The 16,799-nt window shown below is 40.4% G+C and overlaps 1 protein-coding gene across 1 annotated transcript in view; it reads right to left on the minus strand.

Annotated features, from left to right (window-relative positions):
* Positions 1–535: 535 nt before the first annotated feature.
* The window catches only part of LOC117263691 (CXADR-like membrane protein), a 93,044-nt gene continuing 76,780 nt past the window's right edge, over positions 536–16,799 (minus strand). Inside the window, exons 2-7 of the mRNA XM_033637291.2 lie at positions 10,602–10,759; positions 8,775–8,973; positions 5,898–6,065; positions 5,266–5,388; positions 2,914–3,055; positions 536–1,612 (exon numbers count right to left, since the gene is read on the minus strand). Coding sequence (XP_033493182.1) covers positions 1,240–1,612; positions 2,914–3,055; positions 5,266–5,388; positions 5,898–6,065; positions 8,775–8,973; positions 10,602–10,759 — 1,163 coding nt within the window. The 3' untranslated portion in view covers positions 536–1,239. The remainder of the gene's footprint in view (positions 1,613–2,913; positions 3,056–5,265; positions 5,389–5,897; positions 6,066–8,774; positions 8,974–10,601; positions 10,760–16,799) is intronic.

Raw genomic sequence — 16,799 nt, forward strand, 5'->3', positions numbered from 1 at the left:
CACATCTAAGTTGTATTAAGAGTGCAGAAAGTAATTTTCTCTCTATAGAAATGAGTCAATGAGTCATGTAAAACTCATTAAAATTCAGGAAACCATTTTAACATGGGAGAGTTCTTAGTAACTTATTGCTGAGAAAAAAATACTACCTAACACATCTCATTTAGCAACACATTCATACAGTCTTGCATTCGTGGTTAACAAAAAGGTATACTACACACAAAATGAGAAAAAAAAGAAACAATCACAATGTGGCACTTTCTTAGCAGGGCCTCGACTTAACCCTTTGACAATCCTCAAAATTATAAGTGCTCCATTATCCTGAAAATTACCCCCCCTGGAAAAAACAAAACAAAAAGAAAACTCAGAATTCTCTTTGAATTTTGCCATGTCAAGTATGAATAGATGAACAGTATAAACATGAAATGTCTTGTATGAATCCACACTTAAACTACTGAAAATGGTGCACATCTATGTGGTTTTTCAGTCGGCACAGAGGAAGCAGTGACAAAAGGGATTCACCTATGTCCATATTACAGCGTGTCACATGTATCAATGTTTATATGAAGTGTCCACATAAAGTCTGTTTATACAATCAGAGCCATTCATCTCGTTTATATACTGTAACAACCTACAGTTAAACTACTTTCATCAATCAGTTCAGTCATGTGTGCAGGGCATTTTCATTAGCAACAGGTGTAAAGTGGGGTACTGTATGCAAGAAGGTGTTCAAGTTTGTTCCTTTTTTCCCCATTCCCTTATACTAACCTCTTCAGCTGTATCTATGAGCCATCTGTTGTCTTCTGCAAAAAGAATGAAGTTGCTATGTAATGTAATCACTTTATCAAATTTCAGTCTGGCTCACGCTTTCGACCTCACCTCATTACATTACCTCATCCCATTCACTCCCTGCTGCGTGCAATCCTCTCCTTCCATAAGAAACCAACTGCTGGTTCAGTTTCGACACCTCCTTGTCTTTTAAAATCACAGTCCATACAACAGTATCTTCATCACAGATGTTGCTCAGGTGAGAGTGTGTCAATAAACAATGCCAGGAGAAGCCTATTCCTATATTGTTGGTGTAAAGCACAGATTCTCCAAGAGTTAAATTCCTGAAAGTATCCGTCAGATAGCGAATGGTGAGAATATACACTGGATCTTTATCAGAGTCTAACTCTTGGGTTCAGCTGGTTGCCATGTCCTGAGGCTGCCTTGGTCTTTTCCTCTGTGTGATTACATCTTCTACACAGTCTGGAAGGCCTTGGTTTGGGCAGGGATCATAACAGGGGTGGCCCCCATGCGGGTCAGGTTTCCAGGACTCAGTTTAGGGGGAGGGCTGGGCTTGCAATTGGAGGTAGACGTGGAGGTTGGTGTTGAACGTGGTTCAGGAGTCTTGGGAACTGTCTGATTGTAGGCAGGTGGAGACTGAGGGAAAGAAGATTGGCAGTTTTCCTTGAGGGCCGCCACAGCAGGAACACAGGCTCGTTGGCCTCGGAGCCCCATGTTGTGCACCATGGACTGTGTGGAAGAGGTGCCTGAGCGAGAGCTGCCAGAGCGGGAAGAAGAGAGGGAGTTGGGCTTCACCAGTTTGGCTTTGGGAGCTTCTGCATCCTCCCTGAAAAGAGCATATGGTTGCATGATTCAAAGACTGCCCTCAAATAAACAAATTTAACAATTAGAAGTTCAGTGAAATTGGCCTGGTCATATCATCACTACAAGGCTAGGCTTTCCACGTAAGCGCGTGGAAGGGCAGAGGGGTGTGCTCTCTCCACCTTAGACTTTCCACGTGGGCACATGGAAGAGGCTTTCTGTGTAGGCCCGAGGAAAGGCAAAGAGGCCCCAGAACAGAGCCATACCGCCAAATATAATACTGCAAATGGAAATAAAGTACTCCTTGACTAAAGTGTTTCTGTCAGATCTACTGTTTGTTACAGACGTGACATAAGTACGTCCTAAAGTGACATAAGTATGTCACGTTACATAAAGGAAGTAGGTATATAAAGTTGAAAGAAGTCAACATTGACTTTTAGTTTCACATGGGGCACAAAAAGCTGTCTCCTGGGTGAAAGTCCTGTGTTTGTTCGACCCATCCACCACCCCAATTACCACTATACGTCCACTTTCTAGCTCTTTTTACTACCTATAAGGTTGTAATATTAATGTTAATATTTACTGCATAATGTCGATAACCAGGGAATGTGTACATCCACCACAATGAAGGATCCTTATTGACTTTCCACTGGTACTGTTACCATGGTGCCGGCGGTGTTAACAGATTGTCGTCATTTCACATATTTTTGTGTGACGAGCTTAATTACCAACACTGCGTAAATAAAGTCAAATTCAGTTTAAGGGAAGTGGATTTTAGTCTTGAATTATATCTAGTTAACACATACAAAATATGAAGTTGTGTTTTTTCTACTTAATTGTAGACAACAAAAGTTTGTTTGCTTTCACCTGTCTTTCTTGCTCTGTCACTGGCTACATTATTGATAAGGTCATTCATACAAATTCATATTATATATTATTCCTGATAAGTTGCTAACAGTATTATTAATTAGGTTTTTGTTCAGAAACAAACAAATAACTAAGTGAAGAAAAAAAATTAAACTGCTGTAACAAACGGTGCCAACATGTCATGCAGTCACTGAGGGAATCATCTCTATCAAGTTCTGGTTTCCTGCTGTTGAAGAACTGTTGAAATCAGAGGGGGGGAATCCTACAGTTCACTGCTTCAAATGTGCTTTGATGATATTAGTGCTAAGTGAGTGGCACTCACTTCTGAAGATGGTACTGTATATAGAAACAAACATTTCTAGTTTCCTTTGTTTATCATGAGACAGAAAGAGTTCAGGCTGGGGTTATGACTATGTGTCTGTGTGGGACTGGCAGACAAAGTTTCCTTCCACTGTGTACCTGATTTCATTTGGGGTCTCTTCTTCTTCATATTTCTTCATCTCCTTTTTGCGGAACACCAACCAGATGATGAGGATGATTAGGAGAACTCCGAAAGACACGCCAACCACTGCCCCAGCCACCACACCCATTCCCCTGACATCTACACACAAGAACACACAAAAATTTTCAAAACAAGCACACACACACACACACACACACACACACACACATTCTTACCTATGTAACTTTTGAGGACACATGTTTTAACAACCCCCCTTAGAGGACACCACTTTCTGAATGGTTTAGAGAGACACTGCCAGTGGAATATATTACTGGGAGTGCCCAAATTGTGGCAATTACACACACATTCACGTGTACATACGATAAAACATACTCATGCACACAAAAGAGCATACATTTTCACAAGTTGTATCTCATGCCCCAATAAATCATACATGAATTACTTTTATTTGCAGGTGCTTTACTTTGTAACATCCTGCCTTTAGAGGTCTTGCGTCTTAGTGTTGCATCTCTGGTGGTAATCTGGTGAGTGAGTCGGTGATTGATAGATCCGATCAATAGTGAGTGCAGTAAGTCATGCAGGTTGCAGCAGCAATTGGCAATACTAATGTTGTTTATGGTGAGCGGTAGCCAGTAGTAATCACTACAAGACTGCCTCAAATAATTAAAGGATCTAAATTAAACAGTTTTCTGTTAAAATGAAAGAGTTTATTTACAGTGTCTTTAAATCAAGCCCACAGTGTACTTATGATAGGCTTTTGTAAGGTGTGCTGATGAAATCTTATGTTGTCCATCTACAAACAGCTTCAAATTCAGTGCAATAGATTTTATCAGTAAACCATTGGTAAAGTTGTTTTTGTTTGTGTATCGCATACAGTTTAATGTTGGTTTGTATACTTATTAATTGTCACAGGGTCATACATTTAAGATTTGTTGAGTACATCTTAGAAGACAAGCCTAACAATATTCTATATTTGTCTTCTTACTCATCAAGTCCCATGAAAACACCCCAAACAACAATGAATTAATTCACCTAAAAATGTTGTTTAGCTCCTATGCCCCCCCCCCCCCCCCCAAAAAAAAATGAAAACTTTTAAAAACACATCACCGGGCTACACTATTGCACTGGGTGACTGGTTCCTTCGTTACCATGAACACACACACACACACACACACACTCAAGTTTATTTTGGCTCAATCCCCCACACAGAATCCTGCTGCCAGACATGAGCAACAAATGTGTATTAATACACCACAAAAAAAGACTCCCCACAGACAAGGTATAGAAATCAGCCAGCTTGGAGAGACTAATTCATTGTTGTTTTGGATCTTTTCTTGGGCTTTCTTGACAATAAGAAAATACAGAGTGTTGTCAGCCTTATCCTTTACACTTCACTGCGAGTACAGCTAATGATGGTGGGGCACCATAACGCAGACCTTTTGTCTGTTTTTGTAAGCTGAAACCTTTTCCCTCAGTGGAAACAATGGTTTTATTTACTTTAATTTCACAGATAAGAAACAATAAATTGTGAAGACATCAAAGCAGTTTAGCATTAGCATTTTAAGCAGAGGAATTCTCCACTAGTCGCTAGGCTAATTTGTACAATGTAAAATGGCATAGGCTTGTGCTAATAATGTTAGCGTGTTATTTGTCTGCAAATCATTTTACATTTAGTATAAGACAGTTGTTCTGTCGGTGAACCTGGTGAGCTATAATGGAGTTGAATTTTGTAACATTACCTTTCTTAAATGTTGCTGTTGTCCCTGTCTTCATATGAGTAGGGGAAAAGTCTGCTAGCCACTAGGCTAATTCATACAATGTTAAATGCCATAGCTGTGTGCTAATAATATTAGCATGTTGTATTTGTGGGGAAAATGTGTCCAGTAAAAGGCAAGTGCTTTGTCTGTGAATACTGCGGGTTATAATGAAGCTGATTTGTTTACTTGTGTTTGAAACTGTTGCTATTAAGCCATGTTTAATGTGTGTTTAATGTGTGTTTTGGGTGTGTTTTGAACCACCTAAACTTTACAGCACCTCACAGAAACCCCACCGCTGACTAGTGTTCTGTAGGTGTAACTGCAGAAAGACAAAGACACACCACTGCACAAGTATAAATGCTCACAATGGCGTAGGCCACATGCGTAGGCGACAGCGTCAGCTCTGCATAGAGCTGATGCACAAGTGTAAATCCCATTATAAACTTCACTTTCAGTCATTTTTGTTTTAGTCGTGGTCAGTGATAGTTTCACTGCAGGACAACGGGCAGTGTGTCTGAAATCATTAGTGGATGAGATGAATCAAAAGTTGCAGATTTTGCTCCAATCTAGAGTCCAGGAAGTGTCACTCACAGTGCATCTTGACCTCCACTGTGCAGCTCTCTTCTCCCACATCATTGCTGGCTGTGCATTTGTAGACTCCGGTACTGTCCTTGGTCAAGTTCCTTAATGTCACAATCTCTGGGTTTTTCAAATCTAATAGTACAAACAAGAGCAAACAAGACATGAGAGTGTATTTTTGTCTCATTTTATGGTCTTTTCTGTCTTTTAAGAGGTGATAAATGCTTTACACAAGCTGAACTGATTTATTGTCACCTTCTGAGGTTATATACTTCATGTTTATACATCAGAGTAGTCAAAGGATGCAGAAACTGAAAAAGAAGAATTGGAGTAGACAGAGCCTCTGTCTAGCTTTTGACAGCAGAGTGCTGGAGTCAGCACAAAACTCAAAAAAGTCAAAGAGCTGAAATATAACAAAACAGTCCAGCATTTCTTCAACTGAAACACTCAATTGATGAATCACAATACCATCACTGCTACAAATCTGTGTGGTGACATGTTATTTTGCATCTTTTATTTTCTTTTTTGCTATAGCATGCTGTGTGTATTAAATGTTTAGATTTCAAACTTTGTATAGGTATCAAAGTGAAAATCTTGGTATAACTGACTATCAGATGCATCCTCCAGTGTGAGAGTGGACTTACCTATCAGGGCTATGGGAGGCAGCTTGCCAACATACTTGCCCTTGTCCAGTACCCTTTCCCATTTGTAGTGGATGGGATCAGAGCCATCAGCAGACTTGCAGCTCATCTTAACATCACCGCCCTCCAACAGTTTGCCCTCCATCCAGCACCGCGGCTTGGACGGCTTCACTGCAGACAGACAATCAGATACAAACCCAGATATCCTTACATGTTGTTCCCTCATCCACTTTTTCCAAAGAAGATTGGTGCTCTCCACAGGCTAGCATTAGAGGCTGAGGCATAACAAGAGAAGATTTTCCTACTGTACAAATGTGGATTTGTGTTTAAAAGATTTTTGTTGCAGTACATCCTTGTGTACAGTTTATTTATATAACACCAGATTTAGGCTTGGTCACCTGGTCATAGTGGGAACTACGTAAAGAAGTGTCTCAACAAATAGAACTGTTCCTGTGCAGATGGATACTGTATGCTGATTTTGCCATACAGGGCCTCCCTCACTTGTTCAGTCCCAAATATGATCAAGAAATTAGGACGTCCGTCCAAAAGTGGAGCTTTAGGTGGGCGTCTCCACAGTGTCCACTGTAAAGGCAACTACAGGACAGTACTAGAAGCACTCTCTTTGCCTTTTTTGTCAGTGAAAGTGATGAGCAGCATCACAGGGGCTTGTTTGTGACAGAGACAGAAATTAGAAGATGTTTCTTGAGTCCATTCACAGGGTATAGTCTTCTAAAGGCGAGGTGTCTGAACTACATCAGGTGGTACAAGAGGACTTGAAAGGATCAATTGAACAGTATGGATTAAGTGGTGTCCCTGAGATAATGGGAGCATTTTTGTAGCTTCAGTAAGGTCCTCCAGGACTGTAACACGCTCATGCTTGTTTAACCCAAACAATGTGTCATGTGACTGCAGTTGGTTCAGATCGAGGAAGGAACACGTTCTCACCACAAACGAACTGCACCAGAGTTCGTTTGTAACAGGACTGAGACCACCTCTTCAAGAAGGTCTTGGTCTGGTTGTTTTGGTGCACACCTAAGTGTGATTGCTGTGTTCACACCTGCCCAAACAAACTGCATTTAGTGGGCAAACAAACTTCAGTTTGATTGAACCAAACCAAACAGGACAGGTGTGAAAGCACTCTTGCTGTCACCATGGTAACCACAGGTGTCGCCAAATTAATAAAGGCTACAGCCGCACTATTACTATTCCGTTTTTATTCTAAGATGGCAAATTGAAAACGATCTCTGTACACAACCTTTTTGCAGCCTTCAGGAATAATTTCCGCCATTCATGTACACTGGGCATGCCCTAGCCAGCGTAAACAGGAAGCAGATTTTCTACTCTATGGTTGGTTGGTCAGTTGCAGAAAACACAACTAACACATGAGTATGAGGTGGTCAAGGAGGTGGCAGAAGCAAATCAGTAGCAAAGCAAATACGGTATGACTGATAGGACCCAATCAGGAAGCAATTCTGGAATTTTCAAGCTAAAATGGGGTCAGTAGCTTTTTCAAAAGTCTCTGTTTTATGGGTTTAAATTTTCCAGTGTTCTCATGACACCATGCATAAACATAGCTAGTTACATAGTTAAGTATTTTTAGGTAAAAACATAAGTGAGGATGTATTCCCAAGACTGCAATCTTATGGATTACAATTTAAAAACCTTTCCCAGGCGTGGTGACCTAGATGGTATCTTCAGTTTAACCTCACAGTCTTGGAACATTAAAAAGAGTATGAGTATGATGTGCCTGTCAAGCATGGCACATGTTTGCAGTTTAACCACTATGCCAGTGGTTGGTTTCCATATATATCATGTGGACACACACTGTCCAGCAGGAAAAAAAGGAAGCACGGGGCTATGCATTTCATCAGCCTGGCAAGCTCATGTTGGAACATTCATTGTGGAATATTTATGACCTGCATGATCTGCAGTCAACCATTTGAATGTTAAGCTGTTGTGGCATTTTTAGGATGAGAAGATGACCTCAGAGACCGTCAACCGCTCAGAACAGTTTTGTGAGCAATTGTAGCTTTCTTTGCCTTCAATGCACTGCACTTCATTTGCTCATAGACATGAAAACCCACTCCAATATTCAATCAGCATAGTGATTTCATTGGCTGTCACCTGCGTCACTGCTCAGAATAGCCTGATGGTAATCTGAATGACAGCATTTACTGCAGCTGTAAATGTCTGAATCATGCCTAATAAATACAAAGCAGAATATATGTAAAATACTGCAGAGGAACTTTATTAAAATACCTTTTTTGCTTTTGTAACTTTTAGAATAAATCTCTCTCCTGAACAGGATGTACTGTGGAACTGCATTGCTGTAAGAACTGACTTGATGCGAGGTCCAGCTGCCTCTGGGAAATGGAGTTGCCTCAGTAGACTGGAGGCAAGGAAGCAATAAATAATTTAAAAAGGGGTAGCACAATCTGCTGGAGTTTGTTTATTTCAGTGATGTATTGGATAGTAAGGAGGTGTTTGCTCTTCTTATGGAGCTGTATGCATTATAGATTAAAGTGCTGCTTTCCTTTACAGATTTCATACCAACAGATCAATGAGAGTCAGCTGATCAAGAAAGGGGTCTTCCAACTGAATTTCAAACGTGTTGCTGCACGTTCTTTGCACTCTGGCCCTTGTAAAGAAATCACAGAGGATGAGAACTCGATTAATTCCAGTTTTCTTTTTCATCGGTGTAGATTATTCCTTCACAAGTGGATGAGAGCGAGAGGTGAAACCATTGGTCTGAACTTTCAATCACACACTAATGCTAAGAGCTTTGGGATTACATGACACTTCCAGTTGTGTAGCGTTCTCATGAGTCCTCCCTCAGTCCGTGTTTTCTCTTATTTAACCTAAGTGCTGTCTGCCACTTACCCAGCACTATGAGGCTGATGGTGCTCCAGTGGTATTGCGCACCCGTCTTGACTTTGCAGCTGTACTCTCCTGAGTCTGTTAGAGACAAGTCACTGATCAGCAGAGAGGCGTCGCCTTTTAGGTACTCTCCAGCGAAGGCTACGCGGCCACGCTCCGCTTCGTTGGGGTCGAATACCCGTCCAGCAAAATAGGTGATCACCTTGTGGGGGAGGGGAAAGAGGTGGTAAACAAGGTAAGACACATACAGTGAGTGCAACATTGTGGAAGCTCCCTGTAACAAAAGGGGGGTTCTATTTGAACAGAATGCAAGAGAGGACACAGGTAGAATAAAAGAAGAGGAGTTAGAAAAAGTAGTACTTTATATATCCCCTTGAGGAAATCCATTTTTAGGCAGTAACTACAGAATCAGTGAAGTTAAGAGCAGGAGTTTAAAGTTTTCAGGATAGCCAGCGAACTATGCAAGAAACAGAGAAGTTGTATTGCCATAATTTCAATTAAGCTAATTATTTAAGGTGAGTATTTCACTCAAAGAATTAAAGCAGCAGAAACTAAATAAAATAAAATAAAACATACAAATGCTGCCCTTGGATAATCTTTGATGTGAGGGGAAAATGCAGTGTCCATTAACAACATTTGTTATGTTAGCTTTCTTGTCAATGTTAACTACTTTTTTTCTATTATTCATAGCAATTAATTTATCTGCAAGGGCTAAATTATTAATACTCATATTTAAGTAAAATGAAAGGGGTTCTTTGTAATTTAGAATAAAAACGAAATAACCAAGATGTTGGATCATTCATACATTTTTTATTTACAGTTAACAGCTCAGAAAAAAACCTTCAGTTGATATAGCTCTCTTGTTTCAGCTTTGGGCAGTTACCACACTTTGATTTGATTTTTGCTCCATTTTGTATGCACCATTTACATGCTGTTTTTTTATATAATTTTTTATATGAAATACATGTCAAAACCTCAGATTCCAGTCTTTTAATTTTGAACAAATATGTTGTACTCTGTGCTTTGTAGGGCAATCTTGATTCTCATGCCCTTAATATACTTGACTAATTATTTTTAAACATCCCTCTGAATCTCATCTGGTGGCTCAAAGTATAAAATGAAATGTAGACTTGAGTCTGACAGCCATTTTGGCAGTTTGCTGATGGTAATTACACCAGTGTCTTAACATCAATGTCAGCCCAGTCACCAGAAGAAAATGTTGGCATTGCATGTTGCTGCAAACCAGGAATATGTTAAATTTGTCATTTTTATACCAACACACCAAGGTAAGTTGACCGCCAAGCTACAGACCACTATTTGAGACCAACAAACAATAAAACTGGTTGTTATTTAGTTTTTTTCAGTGAGGTATCAGCTGCATTTAAAGCTATGATTGTGCCACCAAAACCAGGTGTTCTTTAGTGTATTAGCTGCATCGTATCCTGCAGTGATAAGTGTTTCTTAGCATGACATTGGCATTTCCAGCTGTGATTATGGCACTAAAACCAGATGTTTTCAGTATGACAGTGGAAGCATTTTTAGTGGTGATTAGGCCACCCAAAAACTGTTTCTGAGCATGACATTGGCTGCATTTCCAGCTGTGATTGTGACACCTAAACTGGGTATTTTAAGCCAAAGCACAATCTTTTCCTAAACATAAGTGTTTTTTGTGCCTCATCATAACCACACGTTAACCACAACACTGTTGTAATAAAAATAAACAAAGTTTCAACATATCTGCGACATATTATCGTAAAAAAACATACAATGCCAACACTTGTTCTGGGGACTGGGTCGTTAATGCAGTGTTGATTGATGTGTAACACTCACCACTCTCTGCTTGTTGGTTGGCTTGAGAAGCAGCCATTCAATGTCCAGCGTGCGGTCATCACCCATCCAGATTTGATGGTGGCAGGGCAGCGTGGCATTGTCTCCCACAACCCTCTTCATCTCTGTCTGGGCGCATGTCGTCAGCAAACCCAACAGACCTGTAGAGAGACAGACCAGTCCAAGATTATTGTTCACTGCATCAGATATGAAATATTAATAAAAGCACAGTTCCAAGTATAAATCAGACAACAAATAGCACAAAACAGTTCTGTGTAACTTTCTTTCTAAAATCAAACTCTAGTCTCCTGACTAAAGCACTGGTGACAGGAGAAGACTGTGGACTGTGGAATTATAAAGTCTGAGTTCATGAGGTGCACTTGAAGGCAACATATCAGCTAAAGATTTGATTGTTGCAGTTTCATTTTGGAGCAAAGCAGCATTTTTTCTTTCCACACATTTGACAGACATGACATTTAATCACTGTCAATGGCAGTTTGTTCCATGCTGTTCTGCTGATATTAAAAACTGAATTCAATCTAATATTACAGTCTACATAAATAATATTTCCCAGAGCAAACATTTCCATGCTATTTTGAAGTACCAAGAGAAACATCACCTTAATCAATAAAGTTACAGAGCTACAACAGAAGATGATAGGAGCCGTGCCATGCTGCACAGCTGATATAGGAAAGATTATCTCTTGTGATGGATTGCTTGCCGTAGATTGAAGGTAGAAATAAGGTATGGGATTATTCGCTCAACAAAAAGAGATCGATTGAAGCGATTATCATGAACATCTTGATTATCATCAAGATGCCATATGTTGATGATCAACGTTGCCAGATAGGAAATGCTCAACAATCATAAAAAAGGCATATAATTACTGCACTCTGAGGAAACCTATTATACCGGAGTTATAACCACTGACTGCTGGTCATAACACGTGTTGCATTCACTGACCCACTTCACCGTCACAAATACGACTCAAAAACACATTTCATAATCACTAAAGTAAAATGTTTTATGAAATAAAGCATATCAGACAGTGTGATGTTTGGATGTTGCTCTAGACATCTAGGCTACTGTCCAATTTGTTGTGTCTTTCCTCTGTGTTGTAGTTGTGAGTATTTAATTTTCCAAAGCAATGAAAAGCAGATATTGACGTAACACATAAAGTATTATCGTACGCTATGCAAACTACAGCATTACTGATTGTACATTGCACATCAGGGAAAAGTACACACACAATAATTATCGTACATCTGGCAACGCTGTTGATGCTAACCAAAGGCAGACACAATAAATGTACAGTTCAGCAGATTAAACCAATGCAAATACAGCTGGAAGAAATTTCACCAATAGTAAATATGCAATAGCAATAGTAAAAGTGCCATCACATGTATAGTTAAACCCATCCACATTACATACCAACTTTCAACCATGAATATGTTACAACTATTACACACACACAGGCACACAGCCCTGCAGTCTGAGGCAGGTTACACTAATGATAAGCCCGACACAAAAAGAATACATGGTACAATGGGTAAGATCCAGAGGGGATATCAGCTTACCCACCGCAGCAGGACACAGAGTGAAACTGGCACTGCTGACTGGGGTGGAATTACCGAGAGGCTGAGGATGAAAGCCTGAGCTTCCAATTGTTTCCCCTTTTATTTATTTATCCTTCTTTGGACACTGATCAACTGTATGGACTGTGATGTCCTGCTGGCTGGACACATTTGTGGGAGAGCAAAAATAGAACAGGGAAATGTGTGTGTGGACAGCCGCTAAGTGTGTGCACGGGCTTGAATTACTACTCTGTGTGTATAGAGGCTTTAATGTATGCCTGTGTGTGTTTTATTAGCAGAACATGTTGACGAGTCTTCTGCAGATGTGTACCGAATGTTCAGGTGTATGTGTTACGTACAGAATGTATGCATACTTGAGTTTATGTCTGCATGCCTGTTCTGACTGTGTGTGTGTGTGTGTGTGTGTGTGTGTGTTAGCTAAAGGCAATGCTTGTATATTTATGAGTATCAACAGGCATGTGTGTGTGTGTGGTGGTGTGTGAGCTTGTGCATGCATGACATCTATATAAATCCATTATCTGTAGAATGCACATACTTAGATACAATCATTCATCTAGAATGAACTGTGTGCACGGCTGTGTGTGTCTCTGTATATCTATGTGTGTGTGTGCACATGCAGTGTTGCACACGTGAAGACACACTCCTGTCCGCGATTATCGCCACAAAGCCTGTTGGCAAAAGTGGCATGGAGAGCTTTGCTTTTGTGACGAAGCCCTGGGGTGAGCTGTGTTGTGCTCCACTAAACTCCCTCCTGCTCCTCCCAGTAGACTTCTCACTGGAACAATTATAGTGGCAGTGGGAGACAGTGGGACGCAGAGGGCCCAGTTACCCTTCAAACTGTCGAAAGTCAACCCGCCTTCCTGCCTGCTTGCTCGTATGCAAGTCAGCACATCGACTGAGCTCCAAGGCTGGTGCCACAGAAAGCTCTGATCTTAGGAGGAACAATTAAAAGAGAGTAAAAAAAAAAGGAAAAGAGGGCAAACTCCTGCCAAGCTAATTTCTCCTGGATCTCCTTATTGTTTCTTTCTTCATACTGTTTTTGGGTGGTAGTGGTGGTGCATTCTGCTATTTAAAGACGTCTTCCTCTCTTTCATGCATGTGCTCTCTATCAGTTCTGATTTTTGCCTGTAAAAATCAAATTTGAGGATGCTTTCGTGCAAATATGTGTGACACGTGTCTTCTAGTTTCTAGGATTCCAGTTGTTTCATGGCTATGGATGAGATTAAGGGAAGGTGTTTCACGCTTAAGAGTTAGAGTGACATACATAATCCAGGGCAGTCAGTCCATCAAGTACAGATAAAATCATTAACCTCCTGAGACCCTGCATCCTCTCATATGTGGACATCACATTTTGAGTTTACTTGATCTTATACTTCATTCTACTTAACTTGGACCTGTTGTCCTTGTTTGTGGACACTTTTTTGTGCCATCTAGTGGCAGTAAGAGCACAATACACTAATCAGTGTAAAAACAAGATGGCAGCCATCTCTGCCAAGTCAGTTAGCAGCCCATCCCGACACAAAAGTGAACAAGGTCCAGAACCTGATCAATTTTTGTAGTTAATCTTGTTTATTAATGATAAATTATGTATGTAGTTTTATACGGCAACAAAATTGACCAACAGTAACAAGCTAAGATGCTTTTCATTAGGAAGTACTTGTTTGAAGACATTGAGACTTTATTATTGTCTTGTTTGAGGACACTGGAACTTAATTATCATTGACAATATTTAGTTTTTTATAATTATTGGGTCCTACTGATCCCAGATAGCTAGGAGAACTCAAAAATGCATACTAAACCAAAGTTCGGGTCTCACAAAGTCAGGAACACTCTTCAAATCAGACATATGGAATGAGTGTCCTCTAAAGGAACATGCATGATGGACGTAACTGCCAGAATAAATGTTGGCATTGTACATTTCTGAATTGGTAATGGTTGGGAGAAGATAATATTTTGGATTAATATACCCAGTTTGTCACCACATTACTGCTGGAAATGCCGCAATATCCTGCAAAAACCAAAACAGCTGGCTTTGTTGTTTGTTGGTCTCGAACAGTGGTCTGCAGTTTGGCAGCCATCTCACCCACGTGTCACGCCATCTACCCTCTCCTCGACCTTCCAATGACAAAGTCAGCTTGTATGTGGGTGGAACTATGTCACTTTAGAAAAGTTGATTTAGAACAGAATATATGTTTATTGTCCACCAGGGGTGGAAATTTGTCTTTGGCTCACCAGACACAAAAGACAACATTGTAAAAAGCAGACAGTAGTCAGTAAAACAAACATACAAAGTCACTGCACAACACTTAATACATTAAATCAGCTCATTGTCTAACTATGGCTTAAAACTCATCAGTCACTTTGTTGAGTTAAGGATACTGATGGCACTCGGGATGAAGGACTTCTTATATACATGTCTAGTTGCCAGAGGGATTCTATAGCGCAACCTAAAAGCTCATACTGGCTCACTTTCTTCCTTGTTCTTTCTGTAAAGAGTTGGGTCAAAGGCTTTTGTGGCCTGCCAACTATTTTACTTGCCAAAGTCTCAAGCCTGGAGAGTCTATTCATATAATACACATGAATGGTGTAACTGTAATGTATCACTTAAAACGCTTTTTTTTTTTCTAGTGACTGGGCTGGACGAACAGCTCAGTAAAAACATCCGAAATGTTTTCAGTTCCAACTCGTCTGATACTGCAGCTTGGTCAGTTGCCCAACGCTTCAAACTGTGACACTTCTGTGTTAATTTCAGCTTGCTATATGCTACAGTGCATTTCAAAATAAACTTCCATCTTCACAGATAAAGTTGGTTTTTCCAATAAAACTATCTTAGGTTTAGCCAACAAAACTACATGGTTAGGTTGAGTAAAACAATCATGGTTTGTGTTAAAGTTAAGGTAACATAACGAGTACGTCACTTGACAAACTTGACTAAGGCTGCTGTGGAACTGCGCCTACTTAGGGCAACAAAAAGTTTATCTTGGGTTTGTCGGTATAATGGACAACCAGAAAAGGATGGTGGGAGAAATACCCACATACCAATTCAACTGAGCTGGGCAGACACAAAAAGGTTCACAGGCTGAGATCAGTGAAAAAAAATGCCGATTTATTCAGAACATCCGTGCACAAAAAAAAAGGTGCTTTTGGTTTCACATGGCACACAAACACTAGTCTTCTGGGTAAAAGTCGTGTGTGTGTTTGATCCATCCACCACCCCTCCTTCCCAGCACATTCAGAATTTCTCACTCTTTCTACTATGTTATTGCTGTGGACAGGATTGTATTGGAGGTAGTTAAAGGCCCGGTGCATCTCATACAGATGCTGTAAGGTGATTTAACAGAAACCAAGGGCCACTGACCAGGTTGCCATATTTGACGCCCTTGAAATGAGAATGAGTTGACAAATCAGGTGTTTCTCTGAACAGCAAACAGCTTGATGCACAACAGATACACAGCTTATATATTTCTATTTATCTTCTATCTATCTTTCAGTTTATAAAACCATCTCCCTGATGTTTTCATACTCATATATATATACACACACACACACACACACACACGCATGGTCATTCAGATTTTGAGTCCATCAGAACAGCTAAGGTGGTCTGATCGGCTTGTGCTGTGTGTTCATGACGTCAAGAATTGAGATGCAGCTGACGACCTTAGTCGCCTGTCAACTCTGCCCATGTTTCCTGTCACTCTCTGCAGGCCACACCCTAATATAAAGCTGAAAAAGAAATGATAGCAACATGAAGCTGAACATTTGATCTCTATAGCTGGTGTTCTTGAACTACATCTTGAGATCAGAGATGGTACAGTATTAGCTGTGTGCGCTTCCGAATACATCAGTGTGAAATATGATGCATCCAGACAGGTAGACTAATGCAGTTTCCTATGAGAAGAAAAGTTTGTTCTAAAAGGGAACTCCATTGATTTTTCCACATTGCAGTCTCTTTACAGGTGTTCGGGAGTGCTACTGCATATGTCAAAGTTGTACAAAGCCTTTTGTGGCAATAGGCTTGTAGTCTAAAGCCTAACTTGCGTTATGATGTAGTGATTTAGTTCCATATAACTTTTTTTATCTGTGCCTCAGTTCAGATTTGAGTGGGTAGCTTCACTGACAAGATGCTCTGTGCTTTGTCTCGTAGTGGCGCTTCACTTTGCCATTTTTAATAATCACCACAGTCTTGGAACATATGATGAGATGCACCGGTTTTGAACTGCCTATTCTTGATTAAAAGCTCCGTCTTTGCTGTCTACTTTTCTCTCTTTAGAGCATGCCATGTGTAATCGCTTTTCTCTGACTCTCTTATTTTTACACCACCCCATGCCCCCTGTGTGTGTGTGTCACTCATTCAAGTCGTAATGATTTAACGCATGTCATTAGTCTGTGAGTTTCAGCTAAACCAGTGCTACAAATGCTACACTGGTTAAAATAGAACACTCTGTCAAAATGTACTATATTCTCAATAATGTCTCGGTTAAAGGTCTGGGTCCAGATAGGATGGCATCTTGGTTCAGACCCAGGGGTTGGAGAGTCATGGCAGGCTGTCGAGGGGGATGCATTTTGGTCATTTTGCTAACAAGGGAGACGCTGGCCCCCTCAC

Source organism: Epinephelus lanceolatus, chromosome 11 (genome assembly GCF_041903045.1).
Source record: "Epinephelus lanceolatus isolate andai-2023 chromosome 11, ASM4190304v1, whole genome shotgun sequence".
Taxonomy (NCBI): Eukaryota; Metazoa; Chordata; class Actinopteri; order Perciformes; family Serranidae; genus Epinephelus; species Epinephelus lanceolatus.